Source organism: Pomacea canaliculata, linkage group LG10, assembly GCF_003073045.1.
Source record: "Pomacea canaliculata isolate SZHN2017 linkage group LG10, ASM307304v1, whole genome shotgun sequence".
Lineage (NCBI taxonomy): Eukaryota > Metazoa > Mollusca > Gastropoda > Architaenioglossa > Ampullariidae > Pomacea > Pomacea canaliculata.
Genome location: NC_037599.1, coordinates 22264612 through 22280552, shown reverse-complemented (window position 1 = coordinate 22280552; position 15941 = coordinate 22264612). Strand labels below are relative to the sequence as shown.

General features: G+C 41.7%; 1 protein-coding gene across 6 annotated transcripts in view; it reads right to left on the bottom strand.

Moving 5' to 3' along the window:
- The window catches only part of LOC112573993 (SCY1-like protein 2), a 102153-nt gene that overhangs the window by 53145 nt on the left and 33067 nt on the right, over nt 1-15941 (bottom strand). For all 6 annotated transcript variants that reach the window (XR_003101320.1, XR_003101319.1, XR_003101321.1 and 3 more), the window contains exon 3: nt 4496-4656. Coding sequence is in view for 3 of the 6 variants with exons in the window: in XM_025254759.1 (XP_025110544.1) it covers nt 4496-4656 (161 nt within the window). In the remaining 3 variants the exon portion in view is untranslated. The remainder of the gene's footprint in view (nt 1-4495; nt 4657-15941) is intronic.

Here is a 15941-nt window from a genome sequence, read left to right as displayed (position 1 = left end):
CAATACTGTTGTTCTTTTTTTAAATATTTCCATCCCAGCAAAATTCGCTAAATTACAAGCATTTTTTTCTCTAGTGTGCAAAAAAAGTATGCTGCATATCAATAAATAAATAAACCGACACGTGGGGTGGGCCCGCGAGTAGAATATGACAAGGCAAGGGAATTAATGCTCAGCAAATGTGTGCCTTAGACCTTAATGGCCCCCAAAAAACAGCGTTTTAGGCCAAATTTACGGTTAGTCCTACAAATCTGGAAAATATGGGTTTTATACCATAACAAGAATGAGAAACAGCTCCTCTGGGGCCGCTTGTTAATGGGTTTTTTCCTGGAAGGTAGCACGAGGGCTTATCACGTCATAACATCGTATTCTAGGCGCCGGTCAGCGTGAAGATGCCATTATCTCCCCTTTCTCTCCCGCTTTCTCTCCCCTTCTCTGAGAAGTTTTCCTAGCCAATTGAATTCCAGCTTGCAGAAAGATGCAACGGCAAGACGCAGGCACCAGCAAGGGCATTGGACAAGCAGGCTGTAGGATTATTTTGGGGTTGGTAAAGCTAGGTTGGTTTATTTCAAGCAAAGGAAACCAGGGCGAGAGTACGAAGTGGTGGTAGTATTAGTAGAAGTAGTAGAAGTAGTAGTAGTAGGAGTAGTAGTAAAGGTAGTGTTTATATTATTAAAAACTCATTGAATCCTAGATAGGGATGAAAGTCAGTTAACTGATACGCGTGATGGAGGCAAAGGCTCGGCTTTAACTAAAAGAAAAAGCGTTGCAAGCAACTAGTGTACGCGCAGTTTTGTGGTCGTATTAAGCGGCTCAACGTGTCTAGGCATATAAAAGATGGAACCTAATCCTCCCTTCCACCAGTTGTCCTCGGTAATAATTAATTAATTAGCCAGGCAGACAGAGGGCGGCTTCCAGTCGATGGCTCCAACCAGACTCGAACCTCTATTCCCCTAGTCTGCAGTCAGACAAACCATCCATATGGTTAAAGGTGTCGGGAAAAGTATAAATTATCTTTACCGCTTAATGCATTAAATATGTTCACGACACAGCTAAGAACATATATATATATTAGGTGGAGTCGTAATTAGGTTCCGCGCGCGTGTTTAACGTGGGCTCTATCTTCTATTCACCACACAGAGCTGTAGGCGATAGGCAGGGATGGGGAGTAGCTGTAGCCTAGCTACAGCTACTGTAGCCGGCTACAAATTTTGTAGCTTGTAGCTTAGCCGGCTACAAATTTAAAAAAAGTAGCTTTTAGCCGTAGCTACATTTTAGAAAGTAGCTGTAGCTTGGCTACATGTTGGCTACTTTCACGACTGTAGCACTCTAGTAGTGTACAAAGTATAATGTCTTTGGGTTGTAGATTTGCATCTATATTCCAGAATGTTCAGCACGGCAGCAATGTAAAAGATAGAATGTCTTTGTGCGAGGGAGGAATGAGTTTCAACAATGTAGCAATGTTCACAGTAAAAATGTCTGTGTCTTTTGCGCGAGGGGAGGAAATGATGTTCAACAATGTAGCGATGTTCAAAACTGTCTTAATTGCGACGAAATAGAATGTCTGTGCTAGAATGTTCGAGGGGAGGGAAATAAATAGCAGGGCTGACAGTGGTGTGGACCTCTTTGTGAATTGGAGAGAGAGAGAAGTTAAGCCAGCTGCTGAGAAAAGATACTGAATTAAAGAAAACTTCAGTGTGGAATTCAATCTCTGTGTTATTTCTGTACGACAGCCCACTCTACGTAGCCATTTGACGTGTTGGTTACACGACCATTCGTCGACAGCGTGTCAGCAAGACGACGACAGCCACTGCTGTCACTGCTCGGTGTGTTGACAGCCAGACACCACGTGTCTCGCACGCTCAGTAACCGGAAGTACCGGGTCGTCCATGTGGCGGGAGCGATTTGAAAAACGAAGTGGACGCCTACCCATCAATTTCCAGCCTTATTTGAAATTTTTTACATTTTGCGAAGCCACAAAATGTGGGTATAGTTTCAAATGCAAGAATTGTTGAGAGATTGTTCAGTCTGGCAGGACTTATCATGACAAAAGCTGCGCACTAGGGTGACAGACAGCAACTTCGAGGCGAAGTTCTGGTCAAATTCAATTCTATGAAGGACTAAAGAATGTAGATTTGTTTTAAGGTTACGGTACACTCCAACAATTAAAATCCATATTTTAAATATCTTTAAGGGTTTTTAAATATAGAGTAACAAAATAATCATAAAACTATAGCACTTTAAAACTGTTTTTTGAGTACCTAAAGTGAAAATTTGTGACTTTAATCAACGTTTTTGTTTTCAAAACGTACAAGCATTTTAAAAACAAATTTACACAATACATAAGTCATATACCAAAGGTTTGGGTTTTTTGTAAACTAGAGGCACTGATAAGAAAACTGATGCATAAGCCGTTTTGATATCTCAAGATTTCTAGGAGATATAAAAAAATCAGACATGGTACCCCCGACTCAGTGTGAATGTGGCAATTAAATATTTAGAAAAATGTTAATTTTATCAAAAGTAATGTTTATATCATATTCTCAAATGCATCACTTATCTTGTATCAGATCATTTTTGAAAAATATATTTCAGTGTTGATATGCTACATTTGACATCCTACTATATAATTAAAATCTATTCTAGTATGCCAGGACTATACTTTTCACCCTATCAGCTTTTGGAAACAATTAGTTTGTGTTCTTTTCTTTGTTTTCAGTGTCAGTGTTAGAAAAAAATGCCTTATGATCTGCTTGCCTAAATTAGATTAAGCAGTGTTTTACTTATATTCCATGCAAACTCATTTATTTCAATGGTCTGTTTGTTCATTGTCACAGTATTGATAAGAGGTTGACATTTTTCATCACCACATAACCTAACTTATTGAAAATCCCCAGGTACCTGATACTTAAGCATCTGTTTAGTTGTCATTTTCTAAGTAATAGGGAACAAATAGTTATAGAAACAAATGTTTTATCGGAAAACTTATATAATTTCTTTTGTCACTAAAACAGGATGAGGAAAAGATCCAGAAATGTTTAATATAATCGTAAAATATGTGTACTTATTGTGTGAAAAAGGCCGGGGAGAAGGGGGCAAGGAATGAATGAAGCATTTATGGATTCACTAAATAAAATTGTCAGTATATCGCAGTTCTCCGTTTCATTATTATAATAAAAACTTTGTAAAGCAAGTAATAGTGTTTAGTGTGTATGTTTGATGATGTTTGTGTATATTGCTACAGCCAGCTGGCTACAGCTAACTTGTTATAACATCACGCTTTTAAAAGTAGCCAAAAGAAGCTGGCTACATTTTAAAAGTAGCCCAAAGTAGCTGGCTACTTTTTGGAAAATTGTAGCTGTAGTGTAGCCGGCTACATTTTGGAAAAAAGTAGCTGTAGCCTAGCCGGCTACAAATTAAAAGTAGCTTGCCCATCCCTGGCGATAGGTGAAGTCGAAAAAAATCGGTTCCCCGCTCAGTTCTGCGGAAAACTGCGGTCGTTACAGGCCAGACTGCCAGCACGCATGCGCAGTTTGTTTGCATAAACATGTCTCCGGAGGTTGGGCCTGGAGGAGAAGCTCTGCGACTAATTTCTGCCCGACGGGCGCCTGATGACTGCGCTGATGGCTCAAGGCCATCACCCTGATTGCTTTTGGGGTGGGGGAAAAACAAATCAAAACGTGTTTGCAGGAGTGTTGCCACTTTCTGGAAGCTGCTACCACAGAATCAGGAGCTGAAACGGCAAAAGAAATGCTTAAAGAGTTCTTGCCATGCCGTTGCAAGTTAAACTATCGGAACGCTCGTTTTCTAATGTGTTTGCACAAAAAGCGTATCAAATCACTCAATCAATTAAAGTGTTTGCGCAGAAGACGTTTCAATGAATCAATCAAATCATCAATCAATTAATCCTCTAGAAAATGTGGATGATCCATATCCATCCCTCCTGTCACGTCTGATCGGGTGTCACAGATGCGCTGTTGAAGGAATCCTCGTGTCCAGTGAGGCTATCGGAGGACCCAACCTCGCCCTACACGCTCCATTTAAAATAAAACTGCTGTCAGACAGCGGTCGGACCGGCTGTCACTCGGGTGTGAATGCATTTCAGCGTCACATCGACACATTCTTCAAAGAGCACGCAGGCTCACAACATCAGAAATCGTTTCTAAGCCTGGCTCCTACAGCCACCAGGAAACATGCAGGACAAGTCTCTCAGCGAGAAGAGGCCATGTACACAGTCCCCTAGCAAACAACTAAAGCAGCTTAGCTGATTGCTAGGCTTAGCATGCAGTTAACGTGACTGTGCACTCGATCCCAGGGTGGTTAGCGCCAAGCAGTTAGCAAGGATTGCGTCTAGGATTGTTGATTACCCGGTTATAGTGTACGTGTGTGGGTGTGCACAGTGTATTTTATTTTATTCTTATTATGACCACCTATTACACGTACGTACATAAACTACACACACACACACACAGAGTGCAGGGTTGCCAGGCCAACTTACTGGCATTCCTCGATGCCGTGCACGAGTCCAAGGATCTGCGGGTGGCGAAACCTCTCCAGGTACCAGGGCTCCTTCTTGAGTACCTCCGTCACCACGTCCCTTCGCCTGGGCTTGTGAAGCTTGTCAGCGATCTTCTTCTCGAACAGGAACACCGACACCTCCTGCAACATGAAGCTTTATTGTACGTGGATGGCAAAGCTTCTGATCTTAAGGCTAAAAGCTTCAAATAACCAGTTGCACCACTATAGTAGTAAAGATGAACGTAAGTGATACTAAGGAGTATGGAAGGCAGGGTCTGACCCTAAATCATCAAGGAGATGTCTTTAAAAATATAGGAGAAGAGAGATACATGATATCCATTCATTTTTTTTAGGTTTATATTCTGTATTTATATGACATTACGAGTAGCCAGATGGCTGTGCTGTGGCTTCGGCAATCTTTAAATCATTCAGTTAAAGCAGATGTGCAGGGTCTGTCCAGTAGCTGGACATCACTGACCGCTGCTACTGTTGTTAACTACAATGATGCTTCCGTGATCACGTGACCGTTTTGACAGCAGCAATGACAGGCTTGGAAGTGTTTGGCAGACTGAGCACCGGAGCTTCCGAAATACCATCAAGGTGACAACACTAATTAAAATAACCAAACTGCTTTGATTAACCGGATAGTCTGTCCTCTAATCAATTATTAACTCGCCAAGACTTCGAGAATGTGAGTAGTGAGCGCAGCTGGACACGTGGACACCGCTCGACGACTTCATTTTATCCCCGTCCAGAAACATATGTCTTGCCAAGGAACTCGACAAAAAATTACGGAAACTTAAGATTAATCAAATCTTCTGAGCAAATTCGAGTCTCTTATTGTTTAGTTTTCTTTAACCTTTTTACTTCTGCTCTGTCTGTAAAACCCAAGACTGGGCTTCAGCAGTCGTAAACTTCTGGAGAAAGATGGAGCACAAGGGTGCTTTTATGTGAAGGCTGTGTTCTGCAAATTCGAAAGAAATGGCATTGAACGGGTCACCATCCATTTGCCGTCTGCGCGAGAAGGGCCTGTTGCGCATGCGCGCAACACCAGCCATTTGCTTGCTCCTATCTTCCATCTTCTGCCTTCCGATGGGCACTTTCACACCATCAGACCTAAAAATAGTTTTTTCTCAATCGATAATGCTTTTAAAATGTAAACTGTGATACCTGTCACTAAAGGTTAACTGCAGAACTGAGAATGAGAAGCTGGGCCAAAGTCAAGAATAACTCTAGCTAATTGACTGACTCACTAACTCAGCGACTCGCAGAAAAACAAGCAAATAAAGAAAAAAGAAAAAGAAGAAAAAGAATATGCTAACGAAGAACGAAAGATCCAACTATTGATGGATTGAGAGCCCAAAGAGATGGCAACATTGGTTCAACTACCTTTCATCTTGTGTTACTAATATATTGTGTGCACTCGTATTTCATTCTGGTTTAGAGCCTGATTTTTACTTTTGATATTTTTTAATCTAGGCTCCACGAAATTTCATTTTATTCTCTTTACTGTATTTTCAGTTTAATCTCATGAGCTGAAGACTTGGAAAACCGTATTTCAGAACAGAATGGAGGATGGATGGATTGAATGATGGATTGAATGATGAATGGTGATGATGGATTGGATGATGCTGGATGGATGATGATGATGGATGGATGGTGGTGGATGAAGGATGGATGATGGATGGATGGATGGATGGATGGATGGATGAGGATGATGATGATGATGAGGATGATGAGGATGGATTTTTCAGGATAAAGCCTCGTCTGTATATGAGTGTTAAACTGTATACCGCTATACAGTGCGGAGGAGCACGACTGACTTTAGGGAGCGGTAGGTGGATGCTGGCAAAATCATAGCAAATTGCTTTGAAAGGCTCTTTATAGACAGTTAAAATATAGTTATCTACTTTTTTTGTTTAAAAAATGCGGCCTTTAGACAAGGGATATTTTTAGCTTTTCTGGATTTATTGTGGTCTCTGCTGTTTTCAATGTCCTAGTCTTGTTTAATAACCTCCAAAAGATATGGATTTTTCGCAGAATAGTTCACTGAGACCACAAAAAAGAAAGATTTTATGACAGTTAAGAGTTCCCCTGTGTCCTGTCCAAGCAGAGTCATCTTCTCACAGTTTCACAGGGACCACACAGGTCACGAAATATAATCCCAAGTTTTATCCACAAGGAAGCCATTTCTTCACATTGATAGGTCGCATGGGATCTAAACAGGGCACGGCTCTTGTCTTTATGCTTTCTTCTTTTTCTACATTGAGACTTTTCTCGTCATTTATTGTGGTGGTGATGTTTTTTTTGGGCGCGAGCAGTAAGGAAGAGTAGCTTTCTATGTTGGTAATTGGTGACGCTGGGATTAAAAGCAATGTTTCCCAAAGAGGAAATATCAGATATTAGCAGTGTTATTGTCTCTACTAAACCAACATCAGCTAATATCAGACGGAAAATAAGACTCGGTAAGAATCCTTTAGATCGCCAAACAAATAAATAAAAAGCCTGATGACAACCCACACGAGTGCACAATTTCCGTGCTTTGGAGAAACTTTACCTTCAAAGTAACGAATTAACCCATGATTTGGGAAGAATATGACAATAAAAGAAGGGTAAACACCCAGCATAACTTTAAAGAAAGAAAAATCACAAATGCCTGACTGCTGACTAGACAAAGATTGCTAGTGTACGTGTTACATGGCGTAAAAGATTATAATTTCGTAAATGGTGAGAACATTTAAAGAATCATCATTTCCGCCGAAAAAGGTATTTTTATATACCAATATGCTAGTGAAAACAAATCTGAAGATATTTCGGTCAGCAGTTAAATAGTTGTCTGCAAGTTATTTTTTCCGATGTCTTTTTGGAAGTAGGGGATAGTGGTGTGGTGGTGAGGGTGTGTGTGTGTTGGGGGGAAGGACAAGATCTGACGTGTGAAGAGTCTGGCAGCTGATGCAAACAGAACAACGAAGAGGAATGGGTACAGGGCTGAGTGCCTTGACCCGACCTGGGAAGCTATTCTAGGCATCGTGGGAAGCCAAATTAAAATGCAAGCAACTGTCAGTTTTGTCCCGAATCTGACCTGGGTTATATCACGTGACTTCATTAGACGAGCTTCGCGTTTCCCTCGTGGGAGAGTGCCCCGTGGCTTCACAAGGAAGAAGCCAATGCCTGAAGCAGTGCGGACGACAGAGGTGGGAAAATGAGGTGGGGGAAAAAAAAAAAAAACGAGGGACAAGAAAGGATGGAGAGGAAGAGAGACGAGATTCGGGGGTGAGGGGGAAGGGAGGAGTGTGGCTGACTATGAGTCGGCTTCTAAGGCTAACAAGCACATGACGTGTAGCAGACAGCGGGAAGCCTCGGGAGTTGAAGTCATTTTGTTTTTTGAGCGACTGACCGGGTGTACGCATGTGCAAACAGCCAAACACCTTTGCCAGCTTAACAAACCTTGGCCTCGATCACTTTGTCCAAAATTAAAGTTTATACAAAAACATTAACCCTAAACTTAACCCAAATCCTAAATGTATCTCAGTCATAAATGGCGATCCCTCACAACAAATCACACATAAACAAGCTCTGAACGAAATTTAAAAAAACCGAATCAGCATGATTTCCATTACTGAAAACCACATACTTGTTCCGCTACTCGATACCAACTTCGATAAAAAGCAGTAACCTGCGTTAAGATGTGTAAAGAACTATATTTTCCTTGGAAACCATAAAGGAACACAGACAAAGAGGTGAGCATGGATGGCAGAAGGTCAGTGCAGACAGGAAGAAGTCGCGTCCTGGTGGTAAATAAATATCTTGGAGGAGCAGCAATGCGCGCTAATGGCAATTAAGCTTCCTGCTTGTCTTCATCTCTCTCTCTCCTGCCTCCACCCCATCTAGCTTGAGAGTTGCAATATTAATTTAGTAACACCGGATGCATACTTTTTTTCTTTTTATCTTCCCCATTCTAAAACATTTGCAGTTGTCAGATAAAAGACTATATATATATATTTTTAAAATCTCAACAGAAAGATGTTGGAATAATTGGCTTACACTTAACTTTCTCTTGCTCTCACTCACCACCACCCCACTAGTAAAATTATATTAGAGTGTGAGGTCACCGGACTGTACAGGTCAGGTTATTTAGTATGACAAGCTAGTCGGAACAGAAGACAGAAGAAGGTAACACGGAGAGAAAAAGGTAAAGCAAGAGAAAGGAAATAATAGCAAGAAGGAGAAGAAACTTTTTTAAAGTACAAGAAGAATAAGAGCAAGAACACGTTCTGAGAATAATCAAAACAGGACGAACAAAAACAAGGTCAAGAAGAATATCAGACAAAAGCAAAGCAAGGACAAAAAAAAAAAAAAAAAAAAAAAAAAAAACCATCACGGGAAGGAAAACTCCAGAAGAAAATAAGAACAAAAATAAATAAAGCAAGAACAAGTAAACTAAGACAAAAAGCCAAACAAACAAAACAATCTTTCAAACTGAAAGATCACAAATAATAATTATAAAAAAAGAAACAAAATAGAAATAAAAAATAAGAACACAAATAAAAATACAAAACCACAATATTAAAAAAAATTAAAATAAAGTAAAACAAGAGTACAAGCAAAAGAACAAACAACAAAAAATAAAATAACAGTACGAGCAAACAAAAACAAAAAAACAACAAACACAAAAATAACAACAACAACAACAACAAACGATTAAAAGACCAGTCACTTGAGCCTTTACTCAGAAATGCACACCCATCCCTCTGTGCTCTGTCGCTCTCATAACCGAGACATTTCGTGCAGACACTACCCGTCTTGCGGCAGTACCGGGAGGTTAGTCCGACACTGAAATGGTCATGAAACAATCGATCTCAGGGAGGTGATGGTGTGAGTACACGCAATAGATGTCGGCAGCTCTGACCACGAGGGACCGGCACAACCATGCTAGGGATGGGGCCTCTTGCACGAGCGCTTCGTAGTGTCGAAGGATCCACAGAGTCCACTTAGCCACTGACGTTAACAACTGACGTCGCTAGGCAACTCTCGTGCGACCGGCAGCTCACGAGTTTTATAACGGACTACGCTGCAACAAGTGGCGGTGGCTACAGGACTGTGTAGTGTCACACCATCGGGGGGTTGGGGACAACATTGTTACAACATTGGTGACCAGAGACTGTACGGGCTCATCTGCACTGGCCAACTTGTTTCTCGTGATGATAAGGCTTGAATGGTTCTGTGTGTTCTTCTGCAACTGTTTGTCTTTACGAGACCTCAACTTGTTAGAGACATTTTTATTGAAGAGTAAGGCTGGTGGAAGCTGGAGGGAGGATTTGCTATGGATTCCTCAACACTGCAGAGTTGAAGGCAATCGTCGGCGTATGTCATAGCAGTGGCAGTAGGTTAACACCAAGCGAACTTTAAAAGCCAATTTCCCCTTGAAAAATGAGGAGGTTCTAGAAGCTAAACAAACAAAACAACACAGATTATCCTATCAAATCAAGAAATTTGAAGATGAGTCGACAAGAAATCTGGAAAAAAGGACAAAGTCCTTGTTGTTCTAGTGGCATTGGATGGGTAGATTGCAACTTGAGTACAATCATACACTCCAATGACATGGCACGTTTAAAGTTTTTTTTCCAGTGTATAGATAAGACTTTTCAACGTTTGAAATTTCGTATCTGCAAATGGCACAAAGATGTTTGCTCACATTTATGTAATCTCTATTTTTTCACACACATTCGGAATTCATACTCTGACCTATTGAGGAAAAAATATAAAACCCTCGAGGATACGGATGAGCTTAATTAATTCCCTCCACACTTCCACCCCGTAACCGTCAGGTGAACAACAAAGTCAAATTACCGCGACTTGAAAAGACTTTGACCCGTGTTTACGGCACCTCTACAGCAGAATCAAAGAAAACCTAGCCCACGGAGCAAAGAAAAGGAAACAACACCCCAAGGCTCATAAGGCTAGAACTAATGAATGTTTGCACAAAAGACGATGCAATAAATCACGGCCCAGTGGAGCCGCAGTTTGAGCAAGGCGCTCTACTGTGCTATTGCGTCTTGTAACCGTCACCTTCTGTTAAGGGCCACGTCACGAAATCCAACGATTCGGCGAAATCTTTGGTGGCCGGGACTTAGTTAATATTGATGATGGAGGTTGGCACAACATGCCAGGCTTGTCAAATTTACACACAATCGCATCTGAACTCCTGACAGATTTCAGCCGATCTCGACCGCGGCGGTAAGGTTGGGGCTCACACGGCCAGACTGGGTCGACTGAGCCAGGCGGTCAATTATTTGTTTCAGCGCTCGCAACCAAACGATGGATTTAATTAAAGATGGCGAGAGACGCGGTGAAGGAACTCTTTGTACTGATCTTGAGCGAAATCTTTATTCTATACTCAAGCTCTTTCTTGACAGAAGCCGTTTGGTTTGACAGAGTTGGCTGGTGTGAGAGCACCTTAAGGAAACTGTCGCCAATATGAGACTCCAGGTTCAGAAGCGAAGGAAGGTGGCGGGATAGTTCGGGAATAATATATTTTAAATGTCAAAAGCCCCCCTTTCTCTTTATCATCCATCTTCAGTAATCTTCAATCTTCTATCATCTTCTGTCTTCAATCTTCTATCTTCTTTTCTTCTTGCTGTAGTAATGAATCTTAGTTTGCTGTGGATCTCTTCTTCGTAAAGAAACATTTTTGCCGCTGCGATAGATGTATTATTACAGCGTGCATCTTTTATGATTCGCTAAGCCTTTTTGTTGTGATAAACCTTGTTTGAGTTTTCGCTTTGTTTTACCTTCCTATCATTGTGATGCTAAAAAGATTGCTGTGATGAAGGCCCTTGTTGAATGGGCAGATGTCGTCGAACATTTGACTAAAACTGACATAGCTGTGGGTCAAGGGCACAGGAAGCCAATGATTTTGGGGAAGAAGATTCGGGAATTTAGAACGTGATCCATATAATGAGCAAAGTCCATACTTGTCTGCCAGAACATTTGCAATGCAATGGGGGTTTGGGGCACTTTCATGATTTGACTTGTCGGCACTTTGCTCACCGAAGAACAGCTTGAATCTTATTTTGTTGCAGTGAGTTCGCTCACGAACGCATGTCTGCATGTCTTGTTGAATGTCGGGGCAGGTTTCTTGGCAACAGTAACGGTGAAGAGTCGCCGCTTTCTCCCGAGTTTATTCGGTTGTATCTTGCGGCACCATGCTTTCACGCAATCTGCTGGCTCTGCCCACAGGCGTTGTCACCAAAGCAAAGAGACGGGTGGAAAATTGGGCAAACAGTTCTGATGGCAAGAGCCATCTTGTGGAATCGCGCTTCCGAAATATTCGTACTCTGCGCATGCGTTAGGCTCATCTTCCAGCACCGTCTACTTTCCACCACCTCACCCCGAATGCTGACTCCCGTGGACTCAGCTTCAAACAGTCTTACCTGCTTCGTTAGTCGGTCTGTTTGACAAGTAAGCACTTTCTCACCTGCTGACTTCACACGATGACAAAGAAACCTCACCACCAACCTCACCAATGGCCAACAACGTAGACAGGTACCACGTCTAGAGAGAAGTAAGTTTGACCCGAGACAATCAGAACTCAAATCTATGACCTTACGACCCATGACTTATGGCCTTAAAAGCGAGATTTTTACCACATGGCCGCTGCACTCACTAACTTTGTGCAGATCATTTATGAGCTCTTCAACTGAGACAAACCTTAATGTCAGATATTCTAGTACAGGAAGATTCGATTTCAAACAACACTTGACCCGCTATCAGGCTATAAGTGGAGCGTGCTTATAACTGACTGCGATTCGGACCATTTATTTCTATCTGAAGGTTAGTTATGGCCATCTAATTCTATGCCAATATTGACTGGGGCCGCTGAGGAGAAATTGTTATGTCTGGGCATCTAACTGACGCATAAGTCAACCCAGCAAATCACTGTCAATGTCGAGATTGCGATAATAAGTATTAATGCTTTCTGGTATACGATTACATGTGGATGCCTAGCCTCGCTCTTGCGCATGCGCTCTAGTCATGTTCCCTCTGACAGCTCAAATGGAGAATGCAGCTGCTGAAGATTTTTTGGGGGAACAAATTTTTGCATGAAGACTGCCGCGCTGAAGAGAAGCTGACATTTTAATGGCAGCTCTGCAATTTGTTCTGCTTTTCATCTGTCATGAGTCCCAGGGAACGTAGCATCACACTGACCACGTGACGCCTGTTTGGTCCTTTGTAATAACCTCCACTGCAGGAGAGGTCGCCAGTGTCATCCGGGTGATTTAAACAGACATCGGAAAACAACTACACAAAGTTTTACAATGGGAGCAGACAGAGTTCAACGTCAGAGCTATTTATATCTCTCGGGGTTTGGAAGGATGGCATAGTTTATCTAGAATGTACTTTCAAGGCATATGGAATCAGTTTGGTGTTCGAAGCTGACAGACTGGGATCATAGATACTATCGACACTCGAATGCGGGTTTTCTCTCTCCTCTATTTTCTTTTACCTCCTCCACAATCTATCTACGCCTTCCCTTTCATTTTTCTGTCTTTTCTCGTCGAAGCGATTTTGACGAACCTGATCTTGCATGATCATGCAACATTGCTTGAACAGTGAGTTAAACAAACCCTCTAAAAATGGATTGTACGCAATGCTGGACACAAATGTGTAAAGAGAACAGGAGTAGCTCTGACATCTCTACTTGACCAGGTCTACAACTTGCGCAATGTTAGCAGCTTATTAAGCACAAACTACTCAGTCGAACTGAAGTAATTTCCGCTGCGAAAACTGGATCATGGCATTGTCTACACAGAGTTAAACTCTCACAGAATCATGCTGGTGCTACCCTATTACTTGCTCCCAGAAAACAGTACCCGCCCCCCTCCCACTGACGATAAAACGTCACGTGACATACCAACAAAGACCTCAGCCCCACAGACACAATCTGTGGAAAAGCAATCACGGTTTTCGAAAAAAAGTCAATATCTTCAGCGTCTTCTTGGAGACGATGAGCACAGAGCTTTCTGAAGAAAGGTTCTGTGGGCTTCCGGAGAGGGAAAATGCGGTAATGAGCTAAGGATGCCACCATCGGGTCCAGTCTCTTTCAAGGTCTTTCACATGCCACTGAAGCTGCAGACCGTTAATCACAGAACAGGGGGAGCAAGGGGGGTGGGGATAATCTGCACCAGAAGGGGATCGAATTAAGATCTTTTTTGTTTTCGAGGTCGATCGCTGTTCTTCCATCTGTCGTCTGAATGAGTGTCAGAGTGATCACCCTGTGACTGTCACGTGATTACCGTAAAGAAAGGGTGATAGAGGCAGACAGCTAAAGGGAGGCAGTCAGGCAGACAGACAAACTGACAGAAATATAAGAGAAGAGAGAGGAGCTTAAGGAGGAAGAACGAATAAAAGAATCATAGTATTTCTCTTTACCATGCTGCTTGTACAATTTTGATAATTAGCAAAACCTGCCTTTCAGGAAAAATGAATGAGTTTACTGAATGGCAGACTCCTCGCCCATCAAAACTACAGGACAGACATTGCACGTTGCAGCAGAACTTGCAAACGTGACCACGCAGTCGTCCTACCGCTCGTAATGCCTTATAAACCAGTCTGTAACATGAGCAGATGAACACCTGCATCCTCAGGTTTGAAACCAGAGAACTAAAGCAGTTCAGAAATCAAAAACTATTCATCCTTAAAAGTTTATGGCAAATGCATAAATACAGCAGCAAAGCATCCCAAATACTCAGAAAATATCACCTTACACGTTCCAATATGGCGGCTAAGTCGGCTGCAAGCAAAACCAGCCATGATCTATCTATTACTTTCTGATAAGTATTCCTTCCTGATTGTCCGTAAACACATATCTGCAAGTTTTATTCTGTCTTCCAGGAAAATTCTGTCAACTCTTAGTCTAAACATTCTGTGCCATTCTAAAAGCCGACTGCCTTGTCTAAGTGGACCATGACCACATCTGGAAAGTGATTGCGTCTTGAAATCTCGTCACGGCTTTCCGCGGCTTCAGGACTCGAATAGTTTCAGTGCACGTACATACTTTATAAGCAACACTCGTGCTTGTAGACTGGGAAATATAAAGGAAATAAAAAGAACCAAAAATTTTCATTAAAAAACATAAGTGTGAATAAATCGTTTATTTTATTAATTATATCAAAAGAAGTTATAGAAGTACCGGCGGTGCTGAGTTTATGTCCTTTGTGAGAATGCATCCAGTATTGAAAAGCAATATGATATTACTCAAATGGCTTATATAAAATCAGCTTTACTTGCGTTCGCAAACAATTGAATTCTTTTGCCCTCTTAATTATGAAAAAGACCATTTTTAAATTTTTTTTCTTCAATGTAAACCGACATTCAAACGGAAAGAAGCCAGGCAAATCCGGTATTGAAATCTTGAGTTGTCTTCTCTTGTTTTTCCGTTTTCCTTGACATTAGGAAGAGGTTTGCGACGCAGAATTATTCAAAAATTCAAAGCAAGGCAGACGGAATCCGAAATTACTTCCTGGACAGCAGTTAAACATGAATGCCTCCTGGGCCATTACCAGACATTCTTATCGCTCCAGCGAGCTGTTGTATGCAAACCCACAATAACATCAGGACGCACGCGCACTTCCTAGTACCCAACGCATGAACAAGCATGCACGCTCTCTCGCTCCTTCACCCACTCCTCACTCAGTCTGTCTCACTCAAACACGTTCAGTAAACTGTTCTCACTCACAACAGAAATTCTGTCTCAACATAAGTAATTCTGTCTCACTCAACACGTACAGTTCTGTTCAGTAAATTCTGTCTCACTCACTCCTAACACATTGTAAACATACAGCTGGTACAAACTACCGCCAGAGCCTCACAGACAGAAGGCAATGAATGTCTATCCTTTCCTCAGTTTCAAGCATATAATGCAGGTAAAAATCATGTAAAATACTGACGGCGGTGTTGTGTGCTGCTTTGTCCCAAGTGATTTCCTCAAATAAGTTACCCATGCACCCTGCATTGTACCCAGACCCACGATTTGCCCTGAGTGACCCGGAAACCAGTCCCCAGCCAGGAGAAGCTAATACAACCATCTCATTTCATTAGGCGTGCCTTAGAGGACATCGCAGGCATTAACAAATCCACCGACTCAAACTCCCTTTGCGACGAAGATTAAAAGAGAGTAAATAAACAGTATGTCAAAGAGAAAAAAAATCTGTCTTCGATCAAAGGCACGAGAATGAAAAGATTTTCATATATATATATAGAAATATCTAGTAAAATTGGTGATTATTTTTTTTTAGAAGGAAAAGGTTGCATAGAAGAAAAAGGAGAAAGGAAATTAGCTACTTTTTTTTTTTACTTTTTAAGGGAGAATTTGAAGACGACTCTCATCGTTCCTGTGCCGAGCTCTTCTGTGTGACCTCACAGCT